Genomic DNA, 17,241 nt, shown 5'->3' with positions numbered 1-17,241 from the left:
AGAAAAATGTTATGACCTCATTTTCCTTGCTGCCCTTGCTGCTGCTGCAGCTCTGAGAAGGGGTGAGGGCATTTTTTCTCTTCAGAGGGCATGTAAGTGCACCAGCTCTGGTGCAGACAGCAACAGTTTTAATTAAAAAATAAGGACTCTAACAAGACATTGATGAAACAGACAAGGCTTTCCCCAACCATGTCAGGTGAGGGAAAGGTGGAGGGAATGGTGGCAGCAACTTGTATGGTGATTAATGACACACTCAGTGAAGTTGTACTTTCTTTTAGGAACATAGGAAACTGCCTTATATCGAGTCAGACCATTGGTCCATCTAGCTCACTATTGTCTACAAAAACTGGCAACAGCTTCTCCAAGGCAGGCAGGAGTCTTTCTCAGCCCTATTTGGAGATGCCAAAGAGGGAACCTGGAATCTTCTGCAGGCAAGCATGCAGATGCTCTTCCCAGAGCGGCCCCATCCCCAATGGGGGAATATCTTACAGTGCTCACAACATGTAGTCTCCCATTCAAATGCAAATCAGGGTACACCCTGCTTAGCAAAGGGAACAATTCAGGCTTGCTACAAGACTAGCTCTCCTCCCTATGTATGACATGAATCTACTTCCCATCAGTTTTATTGGTGATCCTGCATTTTAGTATTATCAGAGAAAAAGAAAATGACCCCTACGTACTAGCTCCACACTGTGCACAATTTAAAAGATCTGTATCATGTCCCGATTTAGTTTTCCTTTTGCAAAACCAAATAGCCCCACACTCTTTAGCCTTTCCTTGTAAGAAAGATGCTCCAACATTTTGGTTACCCTTTTCTGCACATAGAAGTTATATTTCAGTATCACCTGACAGTACATGTGGTGTGACTGCCGCCAATTTACTGGAAGATAAACCAGGTTGCCAAGTCATTCAAGTGCCCATATTATCAGCCATAATTGGATGTGTATCAAACCTCTCTATGGCTAATCATAAGAATATTGGTCTGAAACAATATCTGATAGTTACTATTACACCTGTAGCCCTCCACATTCATTTTCCAATCATATCTTTCACCCTGATAACAGGGCTATAGTGAAGCAGTCATTAATGAAATCAAAAACCCTGCAGTCAGCGGCAGTTAATGGGAGCGCTCAAGGTTACACCATTTGTTATCAGGATCCCCTCCAGCTCAGTCACGGCACGATGTATTCAAAATGTTTACTCAGTATTTAGCTGGTCATGGACCTAATGTAACTTCTATTGAATATTAACAGACAAATACGAGAGAGGTGAAGAGAGAAGAGGATTCCAGGCAAACCTAAGGCAAGTTCTTGAAAATACCTGAGCTCATGGGAACAACTCAAGGAGGGGCCTTCACTCAGTGGTAGAGTACCTGCTTTGCATGCAGAAGGACTCAGGTCCAAACCTTGGCATCTCCAGACCAGGGATTCTCAACGTTGGGTCCCCAGATGCTATTGGACTTCAACTCCCACAAAGGCCACTGAGGCTGGGGATTATGGGAGTTGAAGTCTAATAATATCTGGGGACCCAAAGTTCAGAATCCCTGCTCCAGACAGCTCTGGAAAAGACTTCTGTCAATGGTCCAATTACACAGAAGGCCCCTATGCTGGTTTTCTATTTGCAAGACATTTTTACATTTACAGGTTATCAGCCGATGCCACCTTCCGTTTGAAGTGCATTCTAACACTTTAGCACTTCACCTCCTCGTTCAGCTGCATGTGTGGGCCAGGCCCAGCACATTTATTATGGCATAGACTTTCATGAAACAGAGCCCTCTGTAGAATCTGAGGGAAAGAGTTGTGGTATGGAAGGCAAGGCAGTGGAGTGGAATCAGGAATAGTAATTGTTTAATGAAATAGCTGTTATGTACAGAGAGGCAAGTACAGACTCCCTTTTAGTGCTCTTGCTGCTGGCTGTTTGTTAGCCCTGCCTCTACTCCAGGACTGGGATACAAGTAAAAGCTGGCCTGAATGAAGGAATGGATTAACCAAAAACACCATGTCCATGTCATCAGATGCATTTGGGCCGTAAATCAGGGCAGGCTGGCATAAATAAAAATGCTTAGAATATATACAGTGAATCTCAAAGTGCTCCACTTACATATGCTAATAATTCCCATAATACCCCATTTGTTCCTGAGAATCTAGACAAGATTTCTCCTAAACTATTGCATTCCCATTTTTCCCCTGACATTGATTCTGTTTTTAAAAACTGATTCTTAGTAGCTATTTTCGGAGCTTTCATCACAACTGTAGATTAGACTTTTCAGATGAAAACTGAAGTAATACTATTGTTTCACCTGGTTTGGAGGAGTGGATTGTGATGGGAGGAGAGCTGGTCTTGTGACAGCAAGCATGAATGGTCCCCTTTGCTAAGCAGGGTTCACCCTGGCTTGCATTTGAATGGGAGACTACATGTGAGCACTGTAAGATATCCTCCTTAGGGGACGGGGCTGCTCTGGGAAGAACACCTGCTTCCTTGCTTGCATGCAGGTTTCAAGTTTCCTCCCTGGCATCTCCAAGATAGGGCTGAGAGGCTCTCCTGGCTGCAACTGCGGAGAAACCACTGCCAGTTTGTGTAGACAATACTGAGCTAGATGGATCAATGTCCTGACTCAGTATATGGCAGTTATCAGCCTGCCTTCTGCCATTAAACTCTTGAATGTCTATTTTATGTATAATAGGCTACAAATCCTCCTCCTCAGTGCTGCCCACTTTGCCTCATGTCCTTCCTTTCCCCACTTTTTTCTTTTCCTTCAGATTAAAATATGTACTCCATCCAGCCCAATACTGGCTACAGAGACTGGCAGCAACTCTCCAGGGTTTTTGGCATCATTTGTCTGTTTCCCACACCTGCTACCTGATTCAGGCACTAGATAATTAATAGGGCTGTGCATGAACACAAATTTCAGATCAGATCGTGTCCAGCCTGTAACCACAGATGTCAGTTTTGAGTCCTTTGGACCCTTTGGGATATTGGAATTAAATGCAGAGTCTGATGTTTTAATCGGCGAAAATCCCCATAAAAGTCTATGGGGAGGAATTTAAAAATGCCGGGGGAAGGAAGAAGGTGGCGGGCGGGTGGGGGTGGGGGGGGACAGGACACAATAGCAACCAGCCAGAAAGGGAGCTCTGAAAGTTGGCACAGAAATAGTTAAGGATGGCCAGGCTCTGTTTGTTTAGTTACAAATGAATCTGGCCATCCATTATTTTAAATTTTTTTAAAGTAATCAAAAACTGTACTCACAAAGAATCGTGGAAGAGAAATTATGTCACATTCGAGAATCTCAGGAGAAGTTATTTAGCATCTGAGAATCTTCTGCTTTATTTTTTGATTGTGAGTAAAATAAATGGTAAACACTTTTAAACATTAAGAAGTAAAGGCATGGGTAGGCAGGCAGGCAGGCAGATAGCTGCCAGAAGATGGCTTTCTTCCCCTCCAGCCATGATGGGGGTGGTGGTGGGGAGCGGACTCCTGCTACCATTTGGAGCTCTGCAATGCTCCAAAATCCCCCCCCCTCCAAATATCAGAGAACTCTGAACCAAAATAGGCTTTCCTAGGTTGGGTTCAGATTATCTCCCAGTCTCTCCAAATTGGCCCAAATAGTACAATTTCCAACCCTCCTGAGCTTGCCCAGGCCTAACAATTAATGCTGGATGTGGCAGAATGTTGAAACAATTCCTCATCTTAACTATACTGGCTACTGTGTCAGCATAATATGCTCAGAAGCAAGTTCCGCTGCATTCAGTGGATCTTAGTCCTCTTGTAAGTATGTTTAAGATGGCAACTCCAGGTACAGCCCCATATAAGAAGAGGCTATCAGAATAAGAAATACACATTAAAAGAAGCACAACAACCCAGCAGCAGTTAAAAGAGTAGACTGCCAAACTGAAAACCAACATCATTCAACCCAACATCATTCAAGTCTGAGCTGCTGTAGACTATGGGCTAAGCAAACCCTGAGTGTGTATATACATTGCGGGAGTACAAACAGACATCTGTATGCAGATGTGCAATGTCTGTTTTTAGGCACACAGACACATATAACCACCGTTGACCTTAGACACATCACTACATCATCTGCTCTTGCTGCGGCTGTTGGAGTGAGTTCTGTGATTTTTGTACATTTTCACAAGTGTCAAGGGGAAAGACTAGAGCAGCAGGAACCTGCTACATAGATTTACAGCATGTCTAACTTTAAAACTGCTCTGTAGCTTGGCTGGTGAGTCAAGGCCAAGCAATACGGGAGAAGCTGCAGTCACTGGTGCATGAAGGGACCTCACCTTCTTTCTTCATCCCTGCTCGAAAACATTTCTTTAACCTGCAGTACCGACACTGGTTTCTTTTGTCTTTGTCCACAACACACTGCCTGTTAAACCTGGGAAGAGAGAAATAGACTTGTGAGTCCAAAGGCGACAGACTGGAGGAGCTATCAAGACACTTTGGAAATGCCTGTTCAGATACCTCTGCCACATGGCCGACATACAGATTAATGAAGCAAAAGCCCACGACAAAGTTGTGCTAGGGCAAGCAGATCACACAGCTGCACAAAGTCATGAAGAATTGCATTCTTGTGCAAAAGTTCCAAGCAAAGCATGCCAGAGGTTGAACACCTTGTTATTCCAGCACAAACATATTTGCACTAGCACAACACCAGTCTGGGATGCAAGCGCCAGACTTTGTGTAACCGTGCAATCGTCTCGTGCCAGCGCAACACATTTGCACAAGTGCTTTGTTAATCTGGATGTCAGTCAACATTCCTAGAGTGTGTCTTTTACCAACTGTAAGCCTCTGGGGACAGCCATACTTTAATTTTATTCTACAGTGCTTTGTATAGAAAACACTTTCCATGCTGCGTTCTGGCTCACTTCCAGGTTTTTTAGTCTTTTCTTTTCTTTTCCTTTTCTGGCAGGAAAGTGAGTGAGTTAAAGTTATTTATTTTCATAATTTGTGGGCCTCTTTCCTGTGATCCTAGTCTACAAAGCAGCTCACACCATGGAACAATAAACATTCATGAAATAATAAATCATATTAAAGCCATCAAACAAAACCAAAGTGGTGCCACCCTAAGTTTTCTAGGGAGGGGATTCCATATATGGGGTGCCACCATTGGTGAACAGGGCCCCTGGTTGCCAGTCCCATCACAATGTTCTTTCTAATGTCTGGATAGACTTAACATAACACCAGGGGCTTGTTCTCAGGATACATGTGATGTTAGTTAAAGGGTTAACTACGATTGCTGAGCAAAGCACATTCCCAAAGAGCATGATGTGAGAACCTGCAGTTTACCAGGAATGGTAGCCCTCCTACTGCAGTTAATTAGGATTAAAGTATGATCAGCAACCAGCAGTTAACTGCGGTGGCCCAGGGACATGTCCCTTGCTCAGTTATAGCTATTCTCTGCATTCAGGCACTATAGAACAGAAGTTAGCTTGTGAGAAAGGCAGATTGACAGTTAGGAACATAGGAAGCTGCCTTATATCGAGTCAGACCATTGGTCCATCTAGCTCAGTATTGTCTACACAGACTGGCAGCGGCTTCTCCAAGGTTGCAGGCAGGAGTCTCTCCCAGCCCTATCTTGGAGAAGACAATTGGAACCATCTGCTCTTCCCAGAGTGGCTCCATCCCCTGAGGGGAATATCTGACGGTGCTCACACTTCTAGTCTCCTCTTCTGGTCTTTGTGGCATGGAATGCAAATATGCCAAGAGCAGCATAGGAATGTAACAGGATTGGGAAGGCTGAGAAAAGGAAAGGGAAAACAAAGCGAGGTGCACTGGCACTAGGGTTGCCAGGCCACAACCCAGAGAAGAAGCCTTTGCCTTTAAATACATGGCTTTCCCTCCTATTTCATGGGTAGGACAGAGCCCTCCTATACAGCTGCCGCATCACAGATGATCTCTGCTGGCATTTCTGACCTTGTTTTACGTGCACACGAGCAGAAAACAGCTCCCAGACTAGGGTAGGACTCTTGTCCTATCATATTTATCACTGTGTGAACTAGCCTAAAATGTAGTTGGGTCCTCTGTCTGAGATCTTGTAGAGCCACTGCCAGTCAAAGTAGACAAAACTGTACTCGGCAGGCCAATCAGCATATGGCAGCCTTGTAGTGTAAAAGATTTCTCATCCAGTTCAACAATGGCCTTTTCTTCTTACTCCAGAGTTGTCTGTTGCCTTGAATGATGTGGCTCGGGAGTAAAAGGTTGTGGATTATAGCTAGGAGAAAACCTTCTATTAATCTGTTGCTTCTTTTTAGAAGCATCTCTCTTACCAATCTAAAAATTAGGGAGTTCTGTTGGGATATTCTTGCAGACCTCCTCAGCTGGTTGAGAAGATCAATCCACAAATAAAAGAAAAAGACTTCAATTTAATGCCCCCCCCCCTTCCAGAAGAGTTCAGTCCACATCTTTGGCACAGCCCTCGTTTCAAAAGTATATCTCACAACAGGAAGGACCTACCAGGTCCTCTCCACCTGCTTTACCTGCAAGAATACATGTGGTTCTTTCTGACGCTTCTCCTGAAAAACCCTTTGCAACCATCACAGCTAGAGGCTCCGTAGTGTTTCCCCGTTGCACGGTCCCCACAGATGGCACACAACACGCTGGCCCCCAGGCTGTTGGAGGCATTGAGGTTTGTCACTTCAGATGGGGAGGTGTCTGTTCAGCAGGGGAGACATGGAGGATGACAGTGAAATAACTGAGACACAGTTATGTAGGCCACGGCTACTGACATGCAAGCTCACATAAGCCATGGAAATCACAACCAGCAAAAATAGATCTGCACTCCTTCTTGCAAAGTGCATACTCAACATAGCATGAATCTTGTTTTCAGCACATCCTTAGGCATTTCAAAGCAAAATAACTTTTAAAGGAATGAAAACAAACAAACTCCCAAAGCATACTCTTCTTCCCCTCCCAAATTTTGGAAGGGACTGAGAGGAAAGGCTTTTCTGTATGAAATATGCTGCTGCAGCCAGAGCCAACTAGGGGTGTGCACAAAACCACCAGGCCCCATTCGGTTTGAGTTTGAACTGGATCCGAATTGGACTGGGCCAGTTTGCTTTTGCCCTCTTCATTCAGCGCCTAAAGGACATTGAGTACCAACGCCTAGTTGACTATGGAAATAAATGTTGTTCCCCTTTATATCTTGGAAGCGAGAACAACAACAAAAACCCGTGGACAAAGAAAATGATAAATATAAACTGGAATATATATATATATATATATATATATGAAATAGATAACTAGCTATCAGCACACATAACAACAAATGAACACATCTGTAACACATATATAAGCATACATTAACATAATACCATATGAAATTGCAACATGCAAATGAAAAATACAAAAACAATATGTGCAGATGCCCAAACGAGGTCCAAGATGTCTTCAAATATGGGAATTTAAAAAGTACATACAAAATGAATGACAAATTCTCAAGTCCAGAAGGAGGAGCCGAAGGAGGAGCAACATCTTCCTGAGCACATCGGCTCCTCCTTCTGGACTTGAGAATTTGTACTACCTTCAGCTTTGCTTCAAAGGAGGTTCTCTAAAGAACCTCCTGTTTGGGGGTTATGTCCATGTGAGGAGGGTAGCTTGGAAACAGTCACTCATACTCTTATATACTGCTCCCTTTATTGTGATTCTAGGAGTGAATTACTGTACCCATTACTAGAGCAATTCCCTGGTAGGCTTGATTCCTTCCATCTTAACTACTGCTTGGCTGATACTAACCGAAGTGGTCACCAAAGTGGTAGCCAAATTTATTTATGGGGCGATGAGACAGACATCCCGCCACGGTCTTTCATAGGTTTGATTTTATGGTAGTTTTAGTTCTATCTGTATACGTATTGTTATATTTACTCTATTTATTGTAATTCTGAATGGTTGTGTTATTGTCACTTTTGTTTCTGTTTGGCCTATGGCTGCAATAAAAGAACTACTACTACTACTACTACTACTTTTGCCCTCTTAGAAAACCTCCCCCCACCCCCCGCCGGTTCAGCTCGGTTCAGGGGGTTTGTCAAGCCTTTTTGTTAAAAAAAATACTTTTTTGGTTTTTTTTAGTTACCCCCTCTGGGGTCTTCTCCAAGGTGGTGGTGTGTGTGCGTGTGTGTGCGTGCGTGTACGTCCACGGAGGCAGGTATGGTAGCCTCCAAAATGGCCGTCGTGCAGGGGAATAGATTTGGAAAAGGCCGAAGATGCCCGAACCAGGCAATTTTTTTAAATGAGGAAGGCGGCAGGGGGAGGGGGAACTTCCATGGACCCACCATCACCACCTTGGAGACACCCATGGAGAGGGTAAGTATTCAGAAAAGCCTTTTACAAAAAGCCTCGATGAAACACATGGGAAGATATGATTCCATGCAGAATACTTTAGCCCAGAGTGTGCTGCTTGGGCTGTGGGTTCTAAACCTGCCTTCGGGGGGGCAGTCATAGCTCAATTCTAGAGCCATGTTTCCCAACCTTTTTCATCCTGAGGCACACTTAATTTTTTTTTTAAAAAAAAAAACATACTTTTTTTGGTCATGGCAAAGCTGCCACACTGCTTTGATTTATTTTACCATGATTCAGAGATTATGCTGTACGAGTGTACACTCATACATGTGTGTGTGTGAATGATTGTACCTGTGTTCATTTGAAAATAGGAGCCTAGATACAGGCTCTTCAAATGCATGGTGCAGATAGGAAATGTACTTCTGTACCTGTGTTCAACATAACGTGAATGGCCGTACCTTTGTGTGGTTGTGTACCTGTACATTGTAACCCGTTGTCCAAGTGTTCAACATAACATGTGAATTGACCTTTTGAGTGAGCACCAAAAGTGGAGCATTTAAGCTCCTCACCTTTGGAGCCAATTCACCCCATAATGCACTGGGAAGGGCACATCTTTTCCATAAGCAGGTGAGCTGGCTTCAAAAGAATGTCATTGAGACTCCCTGCTTTTGGACCTGACTCAGAGCAAGTCAGCCCAGCACACCAGTGAGCTGCTGTAGCACACCAGTTCAGAAATGCTGCCCAATGCTGCCATTGTTTTGTATGGAGAATCCCTCACATTCAATCCCTGGCATCTCCAGTTAAAACATATTTTGTGCAGGAGTGGCTGGGAAAGACGATCCTGTCTTCCATTGGTTTTGATGAGACTCACAATTAAATTGATGGAGAGTGCATGCATAAAATGTACATCTGGATATGTATTTATATATCCCATCTGCATTGTCAGTGTGTTGCATGCTGTGTACAGGGTTCTCAATCTGCTAACAGGAACTACATGCAGAACTTTGATTGCTGGATATAGCCATTGATCCAGTGGGGCTCTGTGTGTAACACGCTTTTTTATTCATGGGTCCAATCCAGCCAGGGGATCTGTGCATGGATTTCTCTCACTGGATCTGGCTGAACTTGGCCATGCTACCGCCAAGGCCAGCCAAACCTAACTTTCTGAGTTTCAATGAACTCTAATTTCAAATACTCCTATCATTTTCTTCTTCCTTCACCCCATCATCTTTCACTTTTCTGGCCTTGTGATTTTTCTTAGTGCCCCTTATGCCATCATTTTACTTGTGAAAAGCTGCTCTTTAATTTCTTCTGTGTTAGAGGAAACAAAACCTGAATGAAATATGTGTAATGTACAGGATTGAGCAGCCAAAGATAATAACATTACAGAGCCGGTTGGGGCTGGATTCTAGTCCTGCACAATGCAGGAATCTGCTACAGCATTCCCTTTATCCTGTTTTTTAAAAAGATAGTTTAAAACCTTCAGAGAAACAACTGAAAGAAGGAGATAGGGTATCATAAAGTTGGCCGCCTTCACACGTAATGACAGATCAGAGAACAAGCCTGAGGTTTTGTTTTGTTATGAAAGCGACCTGAAGTTTCCCTCCCCAAACCGTAATGTGAACCTTAGATTTGTAGTGAGTTTCTCAGCTCGAACTTCAGGTCTGAAGGCGGTGGCATGTTATCCGAATTGTGCCACCATCATAACCTGGGTTTCGTGGTTGCTCCCAAAACCATAGAGAAGAGGGCTCAGACCAGACCAGAAATGTGTCAGCTCAATGCCTGCCATGCTTCTCGCTGGCTGCCTCTTGGAGCCTGTCCCCCGACCTCTGCCTTCTCCTTTCCCCTCCCACTGTTGCCTGGCAACAGAGATGATGTGTCGCTTCAGTCACAGCATTTAAAGGGATACAAGCACATTGGTCGATGCCTGCTGTGTGCGTCGGGACCATGGTGCTTTATGGCATGAAAGGAATGCCAGGCGGGGACAATGACGAGAGGAAGTTCTTCTGTGACCTATTAAACATGGGGCCTCATGAAAAGCAGACATGAGACCGCTGCAGCAGAAGTCATGGAGCACACCTCATGTCAAAAGTCTCCTTCACCCCCAACCCACCCTGTGCCCCCATAGTTAAAATCGGGGCATCCTGGATTGTGTTCTCCATTGTGTGCTGCTCCTTCCAACACCCCTATCCTTTACGCCACAAATGGCACTCCTGCTATGCTGTCTGTGACTATGGCCCACCAGACCTGCCAAGTGTGCCCACTGGCCACTGGTGCACAGTAAATATGGGATGTTGCCTCGATGCAGGAGATCAGTGTGATGTGCCAGTGAACCCAGGGGCTACAGACCTGGTGGACAGTGCATATCGCATAGGGCACAGCAGGGATGCTTTCTGTAGTTTTCAGGTGGTTTCGCAAGTTAGAAGAAAGGCAAAGGACTGCCTGCTCATTCTATACAAGCTCCAGTGCTACAGATGCTCTGTGGAGGGGTGCCTATGTACTGGGGCAGAACTGGGAGGAGGGGATGCTCAAGCTGTGGTGGGGGTGGTGGGCCCTGTTTGCCTGACAGCATCCTTCTGCAACCATTGCTTTACATTACCCTCACAATGGCAGCAAGGTTACATATTAACACCTTAATCTGTGGATAGAATGGGGTGTGCGGGTTGGTGCGGGCCAAGAACCATGGCCTGGTTCAGAAAAAGGGCAAATATGTGCTGCCCACATGCCACCTTGAGTTTCCCCATGAAGCTTGGCTAGCCAGACTTGTCACCCCCAAAGGACCCTCCATGAATGTTTCAGCACTATCCATACTGGGTGTCCTTGGTGTATCTCCTGCCCTGCAGCTGCCTGTGAGAACAATGCCTCCAGTAAGGCTTGCATGGGCAGGGCACAGTTGATAGTTCTTGAAAGGCCTTGAGGGCAGCTCTCTGCACCAGGACCACTGTGTGTGCATGAGGTGGCTGACCACACTCTTCCCATGCAGTGTTGGCCAAACGTGCACACGGCAGACACCCACATCCATCCATCTTCTGACTCGCGTGAGTACAATGTGTTGGAGTCCCATGCCTTGCTCCTTCAACACCCTACTGTGGAAGTTGGCATCAGCCCGCATCCTTCCACCACCTCACTACTTACTAGTAGCACTGGCACTGCCATTTCTGACATCTTGTTGTGGGTTGTGACCTCCTAGAATTCCTCCCCACCCCCCAGGTGCTGGAGTCTCTGGGCACCAGTGCACGAAGCAGGGATTCCAATGCACTGGTGCCCAGTGCAAGGAAAGACTGCAGGTGGTGGGGAATCCAAGGAGGTTGCAACCCTCAACAAGATATGACCAGCTGGCATCAGTCCTCCTGGATAGGAGGGATGTCACACTTGGGGCCACTGCAGGGACTGGGCACCCCGTTGAAGGCAGGAGGCAAAGGGCAAGCCAGATGGCGGCAGCAACAAGCGCTCAGGGGAGCAGCAGGCCACTTCTGCAGGGAGCTGCCCTGGCCACTGTCCAAGCAGCCACCGCCACTGCCTCATCTGCCCATCCTGGTGGTCCAGGGGTAGCAACTACCATGATGCCCTATGCAACCATGCCCACATTCCTGGCTAGGGCCACAGAGGTACCAAGCTGCAGGAAGGCAGAGAGTGCTGTGCACCCATGCTGGTGCACTTTGTGGATGCCATGGGACAGCCCCTCCAGACCATGCTGTACTCCATGGACTCATGTGAGGACGATGACAAGACACAGATCGACTCCCTACAGCACCTCCCTCCCTCCCACTACTTTGGCGAAGAGAGCCAGGGTTCCCTGCTAAAGTGGAGCTTGTGCAGGGTTCAACACTTGGTGCAAGCAGCCCCCTGGGGCAAATACTTGGACATGCAGCAGTCAAAGGAACTGTTCACACACATGGGATGAGGTTTGGGAGAACCTGCTGGAGGTTGCAGGCAGGCCTCTTGCTGGAAGAAGGAGCAGGTTCTGATGAGTGTGCATGTCTCCAACTACAGGAAATATTGGGGGGGTTGAATTGGGTGTGTGTGTGGGGGGGTCGGCATGGGGCTGGTGAGGTGGGGGTGGGGGTGAGTTTTCCAGGGTACAGCAAAGCCCCCCCCAAAAAAGAGATCCAACGTAAGTGTTGCAAAATTTCCCACACGCACACATAATTAGCCCGGGAACCCCCAGTACATCAGAGGGCTTTCCCTATCCGCACCCTACTTAGCTGTCCATTTGCTGTTGGTGGGAGCATGTACCCCTCCCCCTGCAATTATGTAGACTGCTGTGAGTGCCTCCAAAGGGTTTTGAACCTTTGTGACTTGCAGATTCACTGGAAGGAACCCTTCGGTCCCCCCCCCCCAATCTGAACAGTCTGCAGAACTAAGTTCTACAACGCTCAATGTGGGCAATCCCAACCTAGGCAGCACCTCAACAAAAATCCACCTGCCACCACAGAATCTTTCACCTTTGCATCGCTGGCCAGATAGAGGTGGCTGCTTGGAGCACTGCAATGACCCATTTCTGGTCCAGGGCCCAAACTCTCTGGGGGAACCATCATGACACAACAGTCCTGCTGCCTGCAAATAACACTACATCACTGCTTGGGGGTTCCCTAGCAAAGGTTCCTACTGCTTTCTCTTTCCACCCCACCCCCTGAAGGCTCACCAGCTCATGAGCAGCCGGAGCAGCTACTGACACTGGAGGAAGCACCTGCCCACCCTGCAGCACCACAAGAAGAGCCATCACCTGCATTAATAAGGCCACTGTCCAACATGGAGCTTGCTGTACAGCTACAGAACAGGAGGCGCGTGGACTGCCTGCAGTTCGCAAAGGAGCTTGCCTCCCCAAATGCAGAGAGCTGCCAGGCGACCTGCTTCCTGCTCCAGAAACTGAGCCTCCCACAGGCTGGCAACACAAGTGGCCTGTGGCTTCCTGTAATTCAGCCTCGGTGGACCAGGAAGAGGGAAGGACTCCTTTGCCCAGAAATTGGAGGTTGCTGGACCGCAGTTGGGTGATCATCTGTGGGACAATTCCTGGTTTCACAAATTAACCACGGGTTCGTCAACCCACAGTTTCATGCTATGTCCGAAAGCGACCTTAATCCCCTTATCCTTGCTTCTGTTTTTCTTCACTTCCCTCCCTACCATCTATTGACTCTCCTATGGTCCCCAGGGCAAGGGCCTGACTCTTTCTGCTTATTTTACACTAAAACAACCACACATATTTATGGCACAATAATGATGATGATGATAATTCAATTATTTGAGCAATTCACTTTCCATTCTCGCTAGCTTTGAGTCAACTTCTCCCATGCTGCTTGCTAACCCAATCTTTCCCTCTTTCTGCGTAGCGATTGTTTTCTTGATGAAGTCTTGGGGTCTATTTCCAAGGATGAAAAACACATCTCATCCTCCAATTTTTGTATTTGGGCTCCTGCAAATCCAGCACTAATTAACATTTCATCCTGTTCCTGTGGAACAGAAAGAACAGATAGTCTTGCTGGTAGGGGTGGACGTGTGTGGATGTGCATGTGCAGAAACGGGGAACAGCTATACTCCTGTGCCTCTCTCCCCTGCTCCCCGCTGCAACTTTACATCTGATCCCCTGCAAAAATATTCAACAACAACAACAACAACAAAAAAGAAAGAAAGAAAGAAAAAGGGGTGGTAAGGAGAGGGGCAAAACTGACAAGAGTTTGGTGACTTTAAAATAGGAATCCTAATTACCAGCTCCATTAAATCAGGGCTGTTTTAAATCTGTAATCAGTTGCACCAATTAAGTAATACTGAAACAAGGAAAGAGAGGAAAGATAAAGGGCATATCATAAATCCCATGGCTTATTATTTTGCAGAACCCACCAGACTCCTCCCTGATGAGATCAGTACTTCACTATGTGGTGTTTTCATGAAAGTGGTTGCCTTGTTAGTCCCAAAGGCTGGCAGACAAAAATAGTTCCGTTCACCTTCCAGGTGCGTTTATCTAAGAAGTACATGTTTAGCTGTTTTCTCCCTATCTACAACAATTTCTGGAGTGCATCAGATATGTACATAATAACATAAAAATAAATACATTTATAGATAAGGTCATTGTCCCCTATTGGGGGGATGTAATTTTGTGCAATGCAAAACAAAGCTACTCATTTTCATCTGATGGATATTCAGGGGTGAAAGGAGGATCCCAAATGTTTGAGATAATACCTTTTTCTGGAGCAGCAATACTGGTAGGAGAGCAAGCTTTAGAGGGGCATAGACTCTAGGCTGGTTCTCACAACCAGAGAGACAGTAGGGCAAATGTGCTACCCAAGTTTGTGAGCTGTGTGCACTCCCGGCGTTTTGTGACCATGAAGCTCTTCTCGCGATCGATTAGATGGGGTTTGCAGGGAGAGCGGGCTTAGCCCACTTTCTCCGCACACAAGTAGGCAGTCTGCTCTGGGTTCTGAAGCACGAGCATGCTGGGCATGCTGGAGAGACCCCCAAGCCAGGAGACTGCTTTTCAGCCTCCCTGTCGGGGGTCTACTTGTAAGTTGCCATAGCTCGGAGCCGCACCGCAGCAACTCACGATCGGAAAGCCCGGGTTAGCAAAGCGCTCACTCCGCTAACCTGGGCTTAGGGGAGGGTTGTTTAAGGGGGTGACCCACTTTCGTTAGACCGGGCTCGGCTGCAAGCTCAATGGTTCTCACGCGCATGCAAAATCGAGCTAGGCTCCCTTAGCCCGATTTTGCATGACCATGAGAATAGCCTCCATGTGTGAGTAAAAAGCAAGGTTGGAGGTGGGGGAAAATGATCGTGTGCAGGGCTTCTGCTGCGTAGGAGGACTCTGTCCTACTCAGCAGCTGTACCCAGCTGTTTAATGAGGTGGGAGGAAAAGCATCCAGCGGGAACATTGCACACAATCAATACCCCCATCTCCTACCTCATACCTGATCGTAAACAGGAGTGTGCACAGACCCCAAACTTGCTGGTCATGAGAACAAGCCCTCTGCTTCTTCTCTTGCTTGAAGAATGGTTTTGTAGGACTTGAAGATTTGCTGTTTTACCAACATGCTTGGCCCAATGTCAGGCATTGTAATTGTATGAATCATTTGGGATCTCTGGTGCAGTGGAAATTCATTTAAAAAAAAAAAATACAACCCTTCCCCAAATGAACATGCATACTGACTTCTTCTAGCCTTTAAAAAAAAAATCAAATATGAGCTGCTTGTAGATGAGCACTTTTTAGGCTTTTCATAGCTAGTGTATAGACAACCCTATACGTGCTTACCCAGAAGAAAATTTCAATTGAGCTTACTCCCAAACTTAATCCATGTCCTGATAATTATTTAGGAAGCACCATGGGAACAACTTATCTTGATCTGTTATTGGTAGCTGTACAAGCTGCATAATTGTACAAGCTGCATTATTATTTACATTTCTCAGGGTTGAGTTAGAGACATGTCACACCTCTGCGTCTCTTCTGCCTTTTCCCTCTTAATGAACATGGCAGCTGGTATAACATCATTGTGGAACACAGGAATAAAAGAAGCTGCTTTATACGAAGTCAGATCATCTAGCTCATTATTCTCTTCACAGACTGGCAGTGGCTTTCCCCTAGAGCTAGAATTCCCAGGGTTCTATGTTTGACAGCTATGACAGACTTAAAATACATTTGAAATTTACATCTGCAGTGCAAATAGTATGATAGCGAGCAAGTCAGCTATCATTCACTAAAACATTAATGGACATGTCCTGTAATGTTTTGAAATGCAGACTCCCCTACAAACCCATAAATGAGTCATAAATGAGTACTTTTTTTTTGGTCCTATAATATGCTTTCCCAAATACTAAAATGTTTCAAATTTCTTTACTTGCTTACAAAGTTGTGAGACCCAGTTACAAAAGAAGATGGGTTTTGTGGCAGTCACATCAAGTGTGGGTAGCAAGCATTAGGTTCATATTCAGAATTTGCAACATACAAAGCATCTGTAGCCAGGGTCAGAAAACAGATACAGATGGAGAGAATGAAACACCAATAATATTTGTTTGTTTGTTTCTTAAACCTCTGAGTGAAGTTTAAAGCCCTATTTACCTGCTAACTTGGCAAAGAGGCACCTTTTAACATGGTGATTCTCTTTATTGAGCAGGGGGAGAGTAACTGGCCCTATCTACCCCCAGCACAGTACTTCCAGTGACTGTTGCTGGTATCTATCTATGTTTCTTTTAGATTGTGAGCCCTTTGGGGACAGGGATCCATTTTATTTCTTTATTTCTCTGTGTAAACCACCCGGAACAATTTTTTGGAAGGGCAGTATAGAAATCGAATAAATAATAAATAAATAAATAATAATAATAATAATAATGTTCAATACATGTACAATCTGTACTGTGTATGCACATACAGATCTGTACGCTTGTACAGGAGCACCCTTCCAGTCCCTCACAGGCCTTAGGGCCCCCCAAATTCCCTCCCGGGTGCAGAGGAGTGTTAGGCTGCTGCTGACCTGCTCACATCGCCCATGCCGTGCCGAAGGCCGAGCGCAAGTTGTGCCGTATAACCATGCCTGTGCGTGCCTCTGTGGCCAGCACTCTGGGATTTTTGCAGCAGGCACACGAGGAGTGGGGGAAAGGAACAGCCCCAGCGAGGGGGTGGAGTGTCACCATTTTGGTGAGTGGTGGGAGAAACGGCAAGGCAATGCCATGGCAGAAGGGGTGGAGCCTCAGGAGGGCTGGCTGTGTTCTGACTTCTGGGGCTGGAGGATGGGGAGGGAGGAGATTAGCTTGTTTCCACGTTTCTTCCCTCCCCACCTGGTGAAACAGGAGCATTTCTGATTCTTCCCCACTTGCTGGGGCTGGTGCCTTCCACTGCCATGTTCCTTCCCCCTATCCTGACCCTGGCTGCACCTGCTGAAGAGTTACTTCCTGGCCTGCCTCAGTATTGTGTTTCTCCCGCCCGCCACCCCCACCACAACCACCACTTGCTTTTGGGCTCTACAGAGAGGACAGTGGCTG

General features: G+C 46.1%; 1 protein-coding gene across 10 annotated transcripts in view; it reads right to left on the bottom strand.

Moving 5' to 3' along the window:
- The window catches only part of HNF4A (hepatocyte nuclear factor 4 alpha), a 43,180-nt gene that overhangs the window by 21,573 nt on the left and 4,366 nt on the right, over positions 1-17,241 (bottom strand). For 6 of the 10 annotated variants that reach the window (XM_053250393.1, XM_053250396.1, XM_053250402.1 and 3 more), the window contains exons 2-3: positions 6,480-6,654; positions 4,284-4,378 (exon numbers count right to left, since the gene is read on the bottom strand). In XM_053250393.1, the coding sequence (XP_053106368.1) occupies positions 4,284-4,378; positions 6,480-6,654 (270 nt within the window). Of the gene's footprint in view, positions 1-4,283; positions 4,379-6,479; positions 6,655-9,902; positions 10,325-15,176; positions 15,238-17,241 lie in introns of those variants that run through there. The other 4 variants (XM_053250394.1, XM_053250401.1, XM_053250400.1 and 1 more) reach the window with 4 other exon arrangements.

This window comes from Hemicordylus capensis, chromosome 4, assembly GCF_027244095.1.
Source record: "Hemicordylus capensis ecotype Gifberg chromosome 4, rHemCap1.1.pri, whole genome shotgun sequence".
NCBI lineage: Eukaryota > Metazoa > Chordata > Lepidosauria > Squamata > Cordylidae > Hemicordylus > Hemicordylus capensis.
This window is presented reverse-complemented; position numbering and strand designations above follow the sequence as displayed.